The following is a 17,823-nucleotide window of genomic DNA, read 5'->3' on the forward strand; positions in this document are numbered from 1 at the left end:
TGGGGAGAAAAAGAGAAAGAGAGAGAGGGATAAAAGATTACTAAATTTATATTCTTTAGTTAATTTTAATAGAGTACTTTAATAGAAATTTAATTTAAAACTTGATTACAAAGATAAATGATGGCAAAAATTGCAAAAAATAATGATATTCTTGATATTTTTACTGAAAAAAAATTGTCTCCAAATATGATCTCAGAAACCTGCTATTAGCAGGTGGTATAGTGGGATATTCTGTATAATATTTATACATTTTAATTATTTTTACAGACTTATACGAATAAACATATGAATGAGTATATTCATATCTGGTATGTAAAAGCCACAGATCCATGGGATCGAGTGATGTATGATGTAGTAGTTAATCAAATGAGTGAAAATAGCTTGGCTAAGGAAGCTCTTCGTAAGTGATTATTTTTTAAAACAATGTTGTATCACATCTAAATTATTAAATAATAATATTTTATGTTAGCTCTTGAAATTGCCTCAAAACTGGAGCTTGAGCCGAAAAAATACTATATTCTTAAGCCACGAAACATAAAAAAACGGGATATTAAAAGTAATGGCAAGTATATTGTTATTAATGCAACTTATAATAAATGTCCGTATATAATATGTTTATTTAAAAAAAAATATTAATCATAATTTTATGTTATTAATTAGAAGCTTATCAAATTGTCTCATTATCCACAATGTCTGATTCTATAATGAGCAATTCTTCACATGTTAACTTAATTAATAAACAAGAAAATAATGCAGAGAATTCAAAACGCAAAAAACATGTTGACAAAACTGAAGAACCATCATCGACATCATTAAATACATCGATAATAGAGAATAAAGATGCATTTAGTATAAATGCAATTTTTGAAGTGATGCTAAAATCACGATGGATTTTGCAACCCAATGAAACTCAGAGATTTAAAATACGATATCAACCCGAAGAAATAGGAACTCATCAACAAACATACGCATTATCTATCGTCGATGGCAATAATATCACCTATGATATCAATATCTATGGCATCGCAGATATTCCGCGATTGGATATGAATCCTAATACTATTTTTTCAAAGGTATAATAATGTTTTCTTAGATAGATGTATAAAAATACAATTATTATTAATTAAGCTTACTATTAAGCTTATTATTAAATAATAAATACGTAAAATAAATTATGTAAATCTTTATTGAAATATAGCGAGGTAATAGATATTTTTTAAAAAATTTTATAAAAGTAATAAAAGATGTTTTTTTAGGTTCAAGAAACAAAAATAAACAATATAATAAACCCTACATATTTTCTTGATTCTGATACTTATGACTTTGGATCCTTGTTGGTGTTTCGAAAAGATAAAAGGTTCGATTTAATAATGTTAATATATTTAATGATATTAAATTATCAACAAAATAAATAAATTATAAATAACATAATTTATAAACAGTGTTCATCGTCGTGAAGCGGAATTAAAGTTCTGCAATATATCTAAAGTCGATGCGATAGTGTCCTTCTTTTTGGAAGAAAATAATCCAGATATTTTTATTATGGAATCAGAGAAACTTTATATTCAGGTGTATTATATTTTATTTTATATGTTTGATCTCTTTTATAATTAAATATATAAGATATTTTATAATTTAAAAACAAGATATATAACAAGATGTAACATATATAACAACATATCGAGATATTTTTTGTTATTTAATTTGTAGGCTGGACAATGTAGGTTGCTAAAAATATCTGCAGGTGTTACAAAACTAGATTCATTTACTGATAAGTTGCACATATGTATTGAGAATAATCCGCATATTGATACAATTGAAGTAATTATAAAAAATATATATGTTTTTCACAATTTAAACATATCAGAAAAACTATTATTCTAAAAATTATTTTTATATAAAAAAATATGAAAATTATATTTAAAAAAAGTATTATTTTATTATTTAAAATATCCCATATTATTAAAAAATATATAATCTTCCAGCTTCGATGTAATGGCTCAAAATTGGACATTGAACTTGACGGCAAACAATTGTTCTTTAATCAAGTACTCTTATATAGAAAAAATTTTCTTGCTTGTTTTATCCGTAATAGATCTCCGGTTGAAATTTTCTGGTATTTGGATCCTAATGAATTCTTAGATCCTCAAATATCATTTACACCGATCAAAGGAATTGTTAAACCTCAAAGTGATCAAAAGATCGAATTTTGTTATCACGCAAGCAAAGTAAACAATTTAATTAAACTTTTATTAAATTATATTATTGTTAATCATATATTAGTATTATTATCCATTATTACAAAAATTAGTTGTTAAATAATTTTAATATTTAAAATTTATTCATTCAAATATATATAAATTTTATAAAAATTATTTGAATATGCAAAAATAAATCTTAGAAAAGTGATTTTCTTTTTCTGTTTTTCGAATATTTTTAAGTTAAAGACATATCAAATTTTCTTTTCAAAATATGTATTTTGCTTTAGATTGGAGCGATCGAAAATAGCTTAACTTTTAATGCCTTTTTTCACGAAAATGATGTGGAATCTATTTTTGTGGAAACTCTCACTTTATCTGGCGAAACATACGATGTTGCTATCGATATTAATCATGCAAATCCAATTGATTTAAAGTGCGTAAAGGTTGGCTTCCCTACGAATGCAAACTTTACAATAACTAATCGAGGACATTACGAAGTTAAATATATGTAAGTAGAAAAATATATTTACAACAAACTTATATATTCATATCAAAATACTTAAAATTTGTTAATTACGTTATCAATATTTGCGTGAAAAAGAAAATATTATAATTCTTTTTTAATATTAAATTCATAATATTAATATACGTGCTCTTAATTAAATTAATAATTATGATCAGTATTCTTTTGGAAGAGCAAAATAAATTGGCTAAAATCGCATCAGATTTGCCTTTAAAATTGAAAGAAGATATTGAAATTAATCCTATTACCGGTTCCATTCAACCAAAAAAAGAAATTACAGTACAGGTATATTTTTCCAAATACAATATTTTTCTATATTTATATATAAGGAAGAATTAAAATGAAGTTGTTATATTGATATACTTGTTATTAATTTTTATATAGTTGTATATTTAAAAAATAAAATCATATTAAATAATTATGAACGAATTTAGCGTAACTTTATCAATTTAGCTAAAAAACAATAAAATACAATAAACAATAAAAAACAATAAAATAAAAGAGAGATACAAGTTTTAAAATTAAACTGAAATACAACTATATTCAATCGCAGATAACATTTCTACCAAAGAATGAAATTACTCTAAAAGAATGTCCGATATTTCGATGTCGTCTTTTCGATATGAATAAAGAAACTGCTGTGATTGCAGAATTTCCTCTGACAATCTCCTTAATTGCATATTATACTAGGTGAAACATTTTGTCTAAATCTAATTAATTTTTAAACATTTAAAGGCAATTGTGCTGATTATACTTTTCTAAATATAGATTTCGTGTTTATCCTTACCCGGAGATAAATTTTGCTTCTCTTAGTATATGTACTAAAAAAACGATATATCTTAACGTGGAAAATACTGGAGAATTTTTACTTTATTATTCTATTGAAGTAGCACCTATCAAGCATCCATCTATTGTCTACATGACAGAAACTAAATTGGAAGAGATGATAAAAAATGATAATGATAATACGACAGATATGTCAACGAAAAAAGATAAATTACAAATTGATAAGTAAATTTTTAAAAATCCTAATTTAAACTCTTAATTTTAAACTCCTTTTTTAAGTTGATAATTTTATATATTTATTAAAAAACATACGAATTAATTATTTATTGCAAATAAAATAATTTTATATTTATGTTATTTAATTACATTTAATTAAAAATTTTAAGAATAAAAATAATGTTTTAAAAGAATAAAAATAATGAAAACACTCGTTTCGATATGCCAATATTTAATTATTTTTACAGGAAAACGCCGGAACCTAAGACTATGTTAAAAATTGGTCCTTTTACTATAACGAAAACCGAAGGGAGCATTCAGCCAGGAGAAATCGATACTATAACAATCGAATGCTATCCAGAATGTGTAGGTTCACAAGAAGAAAAAATAATGATTCTCGTGCCTGATAGTACGCCCGAAAACAGAAATGGCAAATTAATAAAACTATCCGTTAATTCTTGCATACCAAGCATCGATTTGCAAGATCTTGATGCTATGTTCCACGAAAATTACATTGTTGACTGCATTGAAGATTTCATATGCCCAAAAGAGGTATCTAATTTTTTCAATAGTTTATCTCATATCCAAAATTAAAATAAAGAGATTATTTTTATTGTATGTTATAGATCGGAGCATATACCGTATTCGTTCGTCAAGAGAAATGTCTCTATTTTCGTCACGTCAGTGTGTCACGTACTCATACGACATATTTTGTACTCTATAATCGAAACGTGATACCTGCCGATGTAGAATTAATCTTACTCGCAGAATCATTTATACCAAAAACTGTAAAACCCGACATTTTTGTATTGACACCTGAAAGAGAACGTATTCCGCCGATGAGTCATAAAAGATTTGCAATTTCATTTAATCCGACGTTTATGGAGGTAATATCTATGATAAAATATAAATTTAAATATCAAGAATAACACATCATAAGTTTTAAAATAGAAAATTAATATTTTAAAATATAAATGTTAGTATAAATATATTAAGTTTATAATATAAATACACTAATTATGAATAATAATTAATAGAAATCATATTATAAAGAGTTAAATAAATAAATTTAAATACTGAAAATAAATATAAAAATAATAAGCTATAAATATTAAAAATATTAAATATTAAAAATAATATAAAATTAAATGCTTTCGATACATATATAAATTTTTTTAAATTATTTAAATTATTTAAATTATGTATATATAAATTTTTAAATTATTATATGTATTTATGAAATGTATATATGAACTTCAGAATATTTTTCACATATTTTTAATAAGAGATTTCTATGATAATATTCAATATTAAAAATATTAAATATAATATTAAATAATCATCATCTTTTTATTTTAGTTCTTTTATATTTAGCGTTATATTTATAATCACAGACATGTTATGCAGTCTTTGAGATCGCAGTCGAACTTCCACCGCACTTAAGGGATGAAAAGTTTTTTGTAAAATTAATAGGACAAGCTTGTGTACCACAAGTGATAATCGTAGAACCACCGAATGGAAAACGAGAACGAATTGTTCTAAACCTTGGCCGTACGCTTGTAAATGATTCTAATGAAAAAAAATTTACTTTTGAAAATGTCGGTGTGATTCCAGCTAAAGTGATTGTCGAGATTTATGAGAATTCAAATTTTCTTTTTACTCTCAGTTCTTGTGACAGTACAAAAAATGTGTCAAGTTGGGACTGTGGAACCAATAGTTAGTATTTTAAGAGAGAAATTCTTTGCAAATTTTATGAGAAATTAAGCTTAAAAAAAATCACAAACATCAAATTAAACAAATTATATTTCTATATTTTTTATATCTTATATATTTTATATTATTTTATAATCAAAATTATTAAAAAAGTTGTTCAATTCTTTTTAAAATCTTTCTCTAAAAGTCTTTCAATAAAAAGTAACTTTTTAAAAATGTGAAATAATTATTTTAATATTTTTAATTTATTAAATTTTTCATAAAATTTTTTTAAAAATCCAGTTTCTAAAAAAAATAAAAAAATATATACACAATATGACATAAATATATTTTAATAATCCAAAACTGAAGTAATAAATAACTTTTACGTAACGTGTTCAAATTATTAAATTGCAGTATTAAATGATCGATGCGTTATAGTTCATTTAATACCCGGAGAAAAGATTTCATTCAAAGTAAAGTTTATGCCGCGAGAAATTGGCAAGTATGAAGGTCAAGTGCGACTATTCATCACCGATAATCCCTACGAAAATCTAATAATTGATTTAAAGGGCGAAGCATATGTAGAATCAATTGTATTAGAAGGACTAGAGCTTACAAATATAAAATGTGATTTTAATGAAAGGCAGGAATCTAACATCAAGTCGCGAAGATCGTCAAAGCCAAACAGTACAGTAGAAGGTAAAGTTTTGCAAAAACAATATATGTATATAAGAGAACAATTATAAAAAATATTATAATTTTATTTTATACCACGTATAATTTAATTTTTTAATAAATTTTTATCAAAAATATTTATAATTAAAAATATTTATATTAATTATAATATTTATTAATAATTTATCAGTTTATTATTTTCAGTTATTCCTATACGTTTAATTTTACATAAGATTTTTATTTATTACATCGTAATTTTATCAAATATTTATTAAAACTTACGGTACTTTTTATTAATCTCATTTTTAAATTCTTTTCCAAGTGCTATTTTTTTTTCATCACATATTTTTATCTATAATTTATATCTTACAGCTTTGACACCAACAATGCCGATTTCATTGACGTATAAATTGGATTATGGATATTGCTTTGTCAATAAGATATACAGGAAGAACTTTAAAATTGTCAATAGATCAATAAATCAATACTCACGATTTCAATGGAATGCACACTCCAATATTGTCTTTACTCCATCCATTGGTCATCTTCAACCTATGACTTGCAAGGAAATTATTGCAACATTTTTTTCTTCGGAGCCAGTGCATTATATCGATGTATTAAAATTAACAAGTTTATATTCTGTCAACTGCTATTAATCAGTACTTTTAATTTGAATTTATATGATAATAATATTCATTATTTGTAGTTTATTATACTCCTTTTTCTTTAAAAAAAAAACTAGATTTTGAATAAAAATAAAATATTGTTAAACTTTCATTATAAAATTAGATTTGACATATTTATATTAAATATAGTAGCAGTTGTAATTTTTCTCTTATTTAATATTGTACATCGAATATATATATATAAACTAATTATACTCAATGATAATTTACAGACGCGTATCGATTGTACGATCTGCGCGATTGAACTCGCTGATTCTTCGAAAAAATCTTGGGATGATCGAGAGACAGAAGTACGATGGGAGACAATAAATCATGATGATGATGAACAAGAAATAAACACAGAAACATTATCTAGAAAAGCAGTCGAGCCCGTTAATGAGCCAAGCCACGAAATTGTACTTGGCACGACGAAATGCATCCAAGTATTACTAAACACGATCGTGGCATTCTCCAAGTACTTCTGTCCTATTAAGGAGATCAATTTTAAGGACTCGTTAATGTTTCAGGTAAATTACAATCATGACTTATATCACTTATTTTGCACTCAAATTAAACTATAAACATTTCAGTATAATTAGATTTTTAGCTATATCGATTTAGCTATTCTGAATATATATAATTTATATATTTTTAAAAAGATTATACTTAAAAAAATTTTTTTAAATATTTCTAAAAGTAACACAAAAAATATTTATTAATTTGTAAATTTTTATTAAAGATTTATTATATATTTTTTTAATATTTGTTAAAAATTTATTGCTTTACATAACAAATTTTATTTTTATAAACATCAAAATTTTAGATTTTTAGATTTAATATTTGTTAAAAATTTATTGCTTTACATATATAAAAAAATTTTATTTTACATATATAAACAAATTTTATTTTTATAGACATCAAAATTTTAGATTTTTAGATTTTTCTTCAATATTTTTCTTCAATATTTGTAAAAGTTTGTAAAAAATATAATAGTATAATCGAAGTAATATTTAATTGAAATATAAAATGAAAATTATAAATAATTTTGCAATCAATCATATCAAAAATTATAAATAATTTTGCAATCAATCATATCATTCATATCAAGTTTAAATATTTAATCTTAATAACACGGAGATTTTCTGAATTGCCATGTCCAGCAACAGACAGCATAAATGTCACGAAATTCTAGAGATAAAATACAAACCAGCTCGCTGTTGGTTTTATATCAAATTCAATTTCGGGTGTTGTTTACGCGTAAAAAAAAGAAATATATTTCCACTCACTAGCAGTGAGTTATTCTACTACTTTCCGATTGAAATATGAATCTTCCATATGGATGAGTAAAATTCGGTTTTCTTTCAACATTTGATATTTTCTCTTTGAATCATATATAAATTGTATATATGTATATAAGTTATATATGTAGCATGCGTCTGTCTCGATAAAATATATTTAGAAAAATATGTATATATAAAAAGATCAATTACGAATAATATAGAATAATATAGAATATAATATAGAATAATATAGAAAAATAACGTAGAATAATATAAATTATATTATATATATATAATATATATATATATATTATATATATATATATCATGTAATATATCATATATTTTTATAAATTAATCATAAAAAAAGAAACGTTATTAATAATGCAACAATATCAAACTATTATAATTATATCAAAATAATTTTTTACGTAATTATGACAATTAATATCATTAATATTTTTTTCAATTATTTGAAAATAATTTATATTAAAAACTAATAATTATAAATTAAATATTATATATTAAATTATTTTTTAAAATATTAAATTAAATTTTATTTTACTTAGATAATTTTAATGTTCAAATATTTTATATATGTATATGTATGTATATATATATATATATATATATATATATATATAATTTATTATTTACACAAAAAAATGTTATCACAATTTGAACTTTTAAATAAAATCATTCATCAATGCAACATGTAAAAATTATATTATTTTATTATAATTTATTTATATAATTCTCTTTATAAAAAATTTGATGTAGATATATTATGTGCAATGTTAAAATAGATTCCAATTTTTATTTAAATTTCTGTAAGTAATTTAAGATAAATTAAATCTTCCTTCTTACGATTTTATTTCATAAATACATAAAAAATTTTTTTTTATAAAATAGTAAATTAATTTAATATAATTATTAATTTACTATAAGTTAATACATTAGAATAAATAATAAATAAATAAATTTCTATAACTCACCAATCGGGATGTCGTAACTCTTCTATAATCGATCGAAAAGGTCGTTTCGAGATCATGTAGTTCCAAATCCATCGAATATTATAGCACTCTCACATGCTTGAATAAAAGTACAACTATTTATGTTCTCACACAACAATTAACACTACACGATTATTGGGCGCCATTTTAACGGATTTTTTATCATACGCGTACTGCATTTTTGCGGGAAAAAATGCAACTTCACACAATCGCGACGCGCAGCGACACTTTCACGGCATTCCAAGATGCATTTACCGCATGTCGTGAGATAAATGCCGTGTCACACAGTTTAATGAAAGTTCAACAGCATTCCTGGCGTTCACGCTACACAAGCACTAAATTCAATGCCACATTCAAATTATTACGTTTTGCACTATTTCATTCGATGCTCATTTGCGACTTATCTTTGACGATTGCCCGCGTCGAAATAGCGAAAACAATTGACTTCATTTTGATACGCAAAGCTTAACGAATAAAGAAACGAACAATAATCTATGATGTACATATGCCGATAAATGTCATGAATAGAATAACGTTATGATAATTAAAACAATAAATGAGGTATACTTATTGTGCATATAATAACTGCGTATATGTAACTGCGGTCGACGAATAGCCATCACGCATGCGCAGCCAACTTTACTTCGAATCTCAAGCGGCTATAATAACTGATCTGATCGCGGATCGAATTTATGCAGAAAAGTAACTAATTATTTGACACGCGCACTCTATAATTATTGTTCGACAGGTTATTTTGAATATTTATTTACACACAAAACTTACTTTGAAGAATGAATAATGTCAAAAATTGCGGAGCACTTCGAGCACACACTCGACTCATAGTTGGAGACGTTCGACTATGTTCGGTTTTGCTCGGCTTGCTTCGGTTACCCGCGGAATTATTCTAGAGACGCGTTCCACTTGACATTTGCAACGCTTGCGGAATTATCTCGTTCATGTTGTTCATCAAGAATTAAAGATAGATGGTGCTGCAAGCGATAAATGAACGCATTTTATATTATACAAAGTACTCGTTAAATAATTATGGGCAGCTAATATGCACGAGGTAGTATATTAATATAATTATTAATAATTAATAATAAAATTATTCGCGTCTACAAACTTAATTTTTTAATTTATACGATTAATTGATATACAAGAAAGTGCAGTAATAATTTTCTATTGATAGACGCACGAGCACGTATTTACTTTTTCGAATATTGGCATCGTCGATGTAGAATACAAGTGGCAAATAAATATGGATGAACAGTATCCGATGAGATTGGCAAATTATTCGCAAACTACGCCGAGATCAAGAGGAAATATTCGATCTATAGCTAACTCGTCAATATATACGTTTCACGAACGTCAGCGACATAATCCAAGTTGCGCAATGACAGAAATAGCGGGAAATATGAAATTGAATCGTCAGCAAGCCCTACCGTCTCGAGGTTTTAAAATGATTTTTTAAATAATTTTAACTTTATTGATTTTAAATAGAGAAAGTATAATAATTAAGATATAAAAAATATACATATTTATCATATATACATATTTGTAGAAATTAATTAAGATATAAAAATATACATATTTGCAGAGAGTATTACCGAGGTAAAACCAACTCCTTGTCACTGCGGTCCATCTGATCTCTTCAGCAGTAGTGCCGGATTGACAGAGAGAAGTAGTGACAGCTGGTTAGAAAGTGATGACTTGCCATTTGAAATTCACCCCGAAAAGGGAACTTTACTACCGGGTGAATCTATGGAATGTACTTTACGATTCTCTCCCATGGATGTATTTGATTATAAAGCTCATCTTACGTGCAAGTATGATCACACATCCATACAACTACTACTCGTTCATTTAATATGTCGCATAATTTAATTTAATTTAATTATTTTTTGTTTTTAGTGTTTATATAATTTTTATATATTATTTATATATTGTTTATATATTTTTTTGTATAATAATATATCAAATATTTTATATAAAATTAATTTTTGTCCTTATTTATAATATAAATAATTTAATTAATCTAAATTGAAAGAGGATAAGTGAAACTATTTTTAGATTAATTTTATTTTGATTTTTAATATTTTTATTATTGAAAATATAATATTTTACAAACAAAATTATGTAAAAATCAATTGTAGCAATCATTCTTTTCATTGAATAAATTATTTATATTATAAATAAATAATTAATTTATATAATATATTAAAATATTAATAAATATAAATATATTAAAATATTAATAAATATAAATTATTGAATATATAAAATATTATATAAAATATTCTGATATATTTGATAATAGAATTACAATATGTTATAATTGATTTATCGATCGGATTTATTATATATATAAATTCTTGACACTATTTACATATACGCACTTCTATTTATCCGGTGGACAGAATAGAGAATCTCGATCCAGAACTATCAGAATTGATTATTCCTATTGCGGGAAGGAGTTTGTTACCGTATTGCCACTTCGACATACCGGAAAGTGACTATCTATCCGGCAATAGACGTAATGCAAAACTGCCAGGACCAATCGATTACCAATCAACCGATGGATCTCTTCCGCAAGATACGAGAGTAATTGAGTTAAACGTGATCGGGATCGGCGATACTCACGTAAAGTGAGAATTCAAAAAATTTAAACAAATATATACAAAATATACAAATTATACATTTATTACCACGAATCTCTCAGAAAATTTCGTATGATAAATCCAACATCGGATGATTACCACTTCGTCTGGAAAGATCGAACTCGTCGCGTTGAAAGCGAGATATCGAATTTCCACTGCGTATTTCTGAAAGGAATCGCTGAACGAGGGAAGCAAGTCGATTTCGTTTTTACATTCCTCGCAGAAGATATTGGCACTTTTGAATCTTTCTGGTTATTCTCCATTGAAAAATATAATTTAGAATGTCTCTTTCTGTTTGTCGCGACTGTCAGAGAACCGTCGGTTTGCTGGTCGCTTGTTCACCTGGAAATGAAACCAACGGTATTAGGTAAAAGATATTAGTAGAAAAAATTATAAATATATATAAATAATTTTTGTATATTTATATTAATATTCTCTTTAGGCGTTAATGTACGAGAATCGATAAGCATAATCAACAACGAGGAAGTTCAGCTTTCCTTTCAGATCGCACGAGATTCTTTATATTCTGAAGGACGTGTTCAGAGTTTGAAGATAATGCCTATGAACGGCATTTTAAGTCCAAAAGACGAACAAGTTTTTTGGTAAGTAAGAAAAATAACGATATTCTATAATAAGAACGTTTTATGTTTAAATTATGTTTTTTGTTATAATATAGGATTGAATACCAGCCTACATTTGTGGGCAAATTTGATTTTTTTATAAAATGCATTGTGAAAAAATTGAAAACGCCGTTGACTATATTTGTTACAACAATGACATATGATATTATCGTCTCGGTTACATATGTGGATCAAAATGGTCAAGTCGTGCGACTAAATCAAAATGAAGAAAATATCATTGATTGCGGAAAAGTGTGTTTATGAATTATTTTAATTAAAGTTTAAAAAAGATCATTTTAAGGATAAATATACTTTTTTCAATTTTTAGATAATGTTAAAAGTACCCTTTACTATCACATTTGAAATAACGAATTCAAGCAAGATGGCATTTCATTATTCTTGGGATCTCGGCATGACACCGGAAATAATCAGTAGAAATATGTATATGATTGTGATACAACAAAAGCAGGGTCACGTGGTTAGTGAATCGCGATCCAATTGTTGCCTCATCATTACAGCATTACAAAAAACGATGATAAAAGATCATCCTATTCTCTTGAAGGTACCATTCTCATAAGTATTCAATATGATGTAATTTATATAAAAGAAGAGGAGATATTACAAATTTATTTTTTATATTCAGATTTCTAGAGGACCAGTATATCGGCTAATTTTGAAAGCGACTGCTAATAAACCGATTTTGGAATTCAGTTTTAATCATTACAATTTTGGACCTTGTTACATACGAGACATCACTGCGGATGCATATCATATCGACTTACGTATTACAAATTTAGATGATATTCCATACATGTAAGTTGTTTTACAAATTGTTTTGCTTATAAAAAAAATTAAAATTAATAGGTAAAATTCTCGCAGATTAGAGTGCAAATTCGAAGAAAAACCACACATCTCCGCAAATCTCAATGCTCTTTCAGAGACAATAAATTCTCAATCAAGTATCATTATTCCGATAAAATTTCGTCCTCTGGAACAGCTGCATTACCGCGACAATTTACATTTTATAATCAATTCGACGATCGAGAAGAAGATTATTATAACTGGTGAAGGAATTAGATACAAAGTACGTTATCACGTTTATAATTAAGATATATATTACAAATTAATTTAATTCTATTATCCTATTATGACAGATTCGTTTAGTAAATTCGCGCGATAAATTAGTAGATCTTGGTAATTTATCGATCAATAAAGCCATCATCAAAAAAGTACCGGTGATTAACGACGGCCGTGCTCCGCTCGAGTTGAAATTCGATCTCATGAAGAATCTACCGGGATATGAACAATTTCGCGAACGAATTAAAATATGTCCAAGAAAGATTAATGAGGAAAATTTGAAAATGGATCAAACTCGAGCATCAATCACTGAAACAAAACGTTCAGACACGTTTGATACGACTCTTCAGACAATCGAACCTGATCTATCTGAAGTTCTCGAGGTCGAGCCGGCAGAATCGATCGTACTTCAATCGGGAAAGACCGTAAATGTTATCGTAAAATATAAATCTATGCGAAGAATGCGTCCTTTCGTCGCTAAAGTGGCTTTCCAAACCAATTCCACGATTCAGCCATTATTTATCTTGCGTGGAAATTGCATAGGAGCGGAATTCCGTTTAAATAGAACTTGCGTTTCTTTCGGTATAATTGTTCAAGGTTGCCTCAGTGAAGCAAAAGTAGTATTATTAAACATTGGAGATATTGGTGCTAGGTTGGTGTTATTATAATTAACAATTGATAAGTAACCTGATAAAGAAAAACAATTAAAAAAAATTATAATAATAGAGGACTTTTCATGTTCATTTTCAAAATTAGAAAACTAGTTTTTTTAAATGTTATTCCTTCTTTCTTTCTCTTTATATATGTTTTAAAATTTTTATGTAGTTTTTTAGTAAATGATTAATTATATTCTTTATTATATTCTTAATTATATTCTTTTAATTATATTCTTTATTATATATATGTATATTCTTTTATCTCTTTTTATCATGTATTCTTTCATATGGTTTTTATTCGTATTATAAGTAATTTTTATATTTTTATTATTAATTTAAAGGATATAATAAGGAATATAAATTATTTGAACTTATTAATGCCACATGATGATCTATGAATCAATTCAGATTCAAGTGGAACATATCAAAATTACCACGAGAATTTAGCATCGTTCCTGCGATTGGCTATTGCTCTCCCGGCATGAACGTCAACTTCATTGTCAGTTTCCGACCTACTCGACACGACAGTTTGATCGAGGGCGATGTGAGTGCATATATAACTTCTAGTCTGATGTATTTGTACATACAAATATTCAATTAGCAGAAATTTCGTAATTTTCGTATAATATATGTCAAATATAAAAATAGTTTATTACACACAATTTTCTTTATTTTTCTAAATCACGTTTAACTTTCCAAAGTAACTTTTTCTTTCAAAACTCAAGAATTTTTGAATTTCTCGTGTGTATATATGTATATATATATATATATATATATATATATATATATATTTCTCGAAATTTTATTGTTTTAATGAATTACTTACTTAATTCAAACTTACTTTAATATTTAATAAATGTAAATATAATTATTAGTTTGAAAAGTTTTCTGTTATTTCAAAAATACATATTTTACATTAAATAATTTAATACTTTAGAAAGTATACATATTCCAATCTATTACATATATTAATAAAATACGCAAAATATATACAATACAATAATAGAAAAATGTCAAAACCTCGACAGAATCTCGTAAAAAATGTTAATATTTTTATAATAAAGAGTCTTATACATTCTGTAATCCTTAGTAAAGAGAAAATTTCACATTGTTCTCAGGCAACACTTGAAATTGAGAAATATGGAGTTCTCAGCTTAAAAATTACCGGAGGTTGCTGCAAACTACCCGACCCAGTTGACACTTTGTTTTTTTCGTGTCGCGTTCGTGAGAAACTAATAAAATTTCTAAATGTCGAGAATGACAGTGTGACTCCATGGAAACTAAAGCCAGAAGTCTTCGGTGATTATTTCTTTGTTGATGAGATCTTACACGTCCCTTCAAAAAATTTTGCTACTTGTGCAATTACCTACGCTCCTCTGATTATGAACAGCGAGGATAATCCTCACAAAGTAAATATTTGATAAATTTCTCTTATAAAATAATTTTGATGATTTGAAACGTAGAGCGGAAAAGATCATCTTATATAATTCTGTATGTAAACAACAAATCAATAAACTATTTGTTTAATCTCAGGGTACATTGCTTTTGAAGTTGCCAAATGACAAAGCACCTTTGATATATTCTCTTCAAGGGTTAAGTCTGGCTCCACAAGTTCTTCAAAGGATTATACGTCAGTTTCCTGCAAAGACAAAGTATACAGAATTATTACCTGTCTACAACTGGTTGAGTAAACGGCAACGATTTGAATGTAAAATTGAAGATTTAGAGAACAAAGCTTCTGTCAAGGTTTAGAAACTTATTTGGAGCAATTTAGAATGTTATAATAATTATAAAAATTTTAATATTTTTTCATAATCATTATTTCTTTAGAGTGTTGAAGTGTATACTTTGGTTGGTAATAGCAAGATAGATGTGCCATCAAATAGTCAGCGAGACTATCGCGTAGAGTTTTATTCTTATAAAAAATTGGAATGTAATTTCAAGGTAAATCATTAATAAAAAAAAAAAATATATATATATATATATATAATTTATATTACACAAAAGAAAATTTGCAATATAAATAAGAATTTAAAAATTTTTATGTTTTTATAAATGTACATGATATTTTCAGATAACGTTCATTAATGAAGAGGGTGAATATCAATTTTATGAGCTTCAATACAATGTTACAAAACCTGAACAAATCGAATCGATTAAATTGATTACTTCGGTGCGATCTCCGGTATGCCACGTTTTAAGACTCGATAATCCACTCAAGGAACAACATATAACATATACAGCAAAATGTCAGCATCCCTGCATTACAATTTACGATATACCAAAACTTGTGGCACCTTTATCCAGTGTTAGTTTTATAAAGATTTTTGATCGAAATAATTTTTAATGCTACATTAAAATAGTATTAATCAAAAAGAATACATGTATAATTTATAAATAAAAGAAGTTAATTGATCGATGAAACATGTAACGACTAACAATCGACATAAATGTAACAGGAAATTATCGGTATTGAATATCATCCCATACATCCTAGTGAGGAGTCTATTATAAACTTAGACGTTAATTGCGAAGAACTCGGGCTGTTTCCCTATGAATTGCGATTGCGAGCGATACCGGCACCTGCAGAAAAAATAACGCGCATCGTTGCGATGCTCGGTGCTTCTGCCACTTTCTCTTTGACCGTAAGCAATTATGCCACAAAGGATGCAACATTTACAATCGGGGTAAGTATAAAAAATATTTTTATCATAATGATCAAAATATGAAAGTTTTGTCCTTTCATTCTAGGTGAATAACGAATGCTTCACAACTCCGAAGAACATCGAAGTGCCAGCGTTGAAAAGTGCCTCATTCGATGTAGTTTATGAACCTTACGATATCGATAACGTCTCCACTACTTTGATAGCCACGTCCGAGATCGCCGGGGAATTTATGTATGATAATTTACAGCTAAAATTATTTAAACTTGTCTTATTAATTGTTTCGCTATTGAATATACAGTTAAAATATAAATTAAATATGTATACAAATATATATATATGTAATATAAATATTATTTTACTTAAATTATGTACAGATTTCCTCTCATCGGTACATATTCGCTACCAAAACCACAAGGGCCATATACAACTACTCCCAACACACCGATTTATATACCATTTAAAAATATATTTAGAGAAACTAAATCTTTTGAACTTATCTTGGATAACGAAACTTTTGTGACGACGACATCGTTGGCAGAAATGAAACAGAAACAGGTGAGATTTTTAGATGTATATATTTTTAAAGTTTCGTTTCAAATTTAGTTATTTTTGAAAATAAAATTATTCGTTGATCATTAGTTCGAAATCATATATGTGAGAAATGTATTTATTTAAGGTATATTTAATGAGAAAGAATATATTTGTAATTTATTATTTATAAAATTACTTAAGATTATTACGATACTAATATATAATATGTACTAATATATAATATGATTTTTAAATATACATATACATATATATAATCAAAATTTTATAAATTAATATTGCAAGATAATCAATATCGTCGTTCGTTTGAAAGATGTATCAAACGAAAAGAGAGAATTGGAAAATGACAGCTATCCAATAACTGGAAAACTCCTAGTATATTGTTCAGATCCCAAGATTTCTTACATCAACTGGATTTATTATTTAAAAGGTGTATATGACTGATATATAAATATAAACAACATATATCAGTATCTAATGATAATATTGTAGCTTTGTCACATATATTGAGTCATTCAGAATACAACATAAAATTTTATAATTA

At 26.2% G+C, this 17,823-nt stretch overlaps 1 protein-coding gene across 1 annotated transcript; it reads left to right on the top strand.

Moving 5' to 3' along the window:
• The first annotated feature begins 689 nt into the window (after nucleotides 1–689).
• On the top strand, nucleotides 690–17,737 carry LOC105255254 (hydrocephalus-inducing protein-like). Its single transcript, XM_025411739.1, has 34 exons — nucleotides 690–1,073; nucleotides 1,257–1,357; nucleotides 1,443–1,569; nucleotides 1,711–1,821; nucleotides 1,986–2,228; nucleotides 2,489–2,709; nucleotides 2,883–3,009; nucleotides 3,278–3,414; nucleotides 3,493–3,735; nucleotides 3,975–4,278; nucleotides 4,353–4,613; nucleotides 5,121–5,442; nucleotides 5,836–6,120; nucleotides 6,469–6,710; nucleotides 6,995–7,288; nucleotides 10,244–10,505; nucleotides 10,652–10,880; nucleotides 11,472–11,699; nucleotides 11,774–12,078; nucleotides 12,154–12,313; nucleotides 12,388–12,583; nucleotides 12,660–12,893; nucleotides 12,975–13,144; nucleotides 13,211–13,415; nucleotides 13,486–14,060; nucleotides 14,473–14,608; nucleotides 15,183–15,473; nucleotides 15,598–15,810; nucleotides 15,895–16,008; nucleotides 16,139–16,372; nucleotides 16,524–16,751; nucleotides 16,816–16,961; nucleotides 17,105–17,285; nucleotides 17,565–17,737. The coding sequence occupies exons 1-34, from the start codon at nucleotides 690–692 to the stop codon at nucleotides 17,721–17,723; spliced, it is 7,668 nt and encodes a 2,555-aa protein (XP_025267524.1). The 3' UTR covers nucleotides 17,724–17,737.
• The last annotated feature ends 86 nt before the right edge of the window (nucleotides 17,738–17,823 follow it).

The sequence above is a fragment of the Camponotus floridanus genome, unplaced genomic scaffold (genome assembly GCF_003227725.1).
Source record: "Camponotus floridanus strain SB8 unplaced genomic scaffold, Cflo_v7.5 scaffold43, whole genome shotgun sequence".
NCBI lineage: Eukaryota > Metazoa > Arthropoda > Insecta > Hymenoptera > Formicidae > Camponotus > Camponotus floridanus.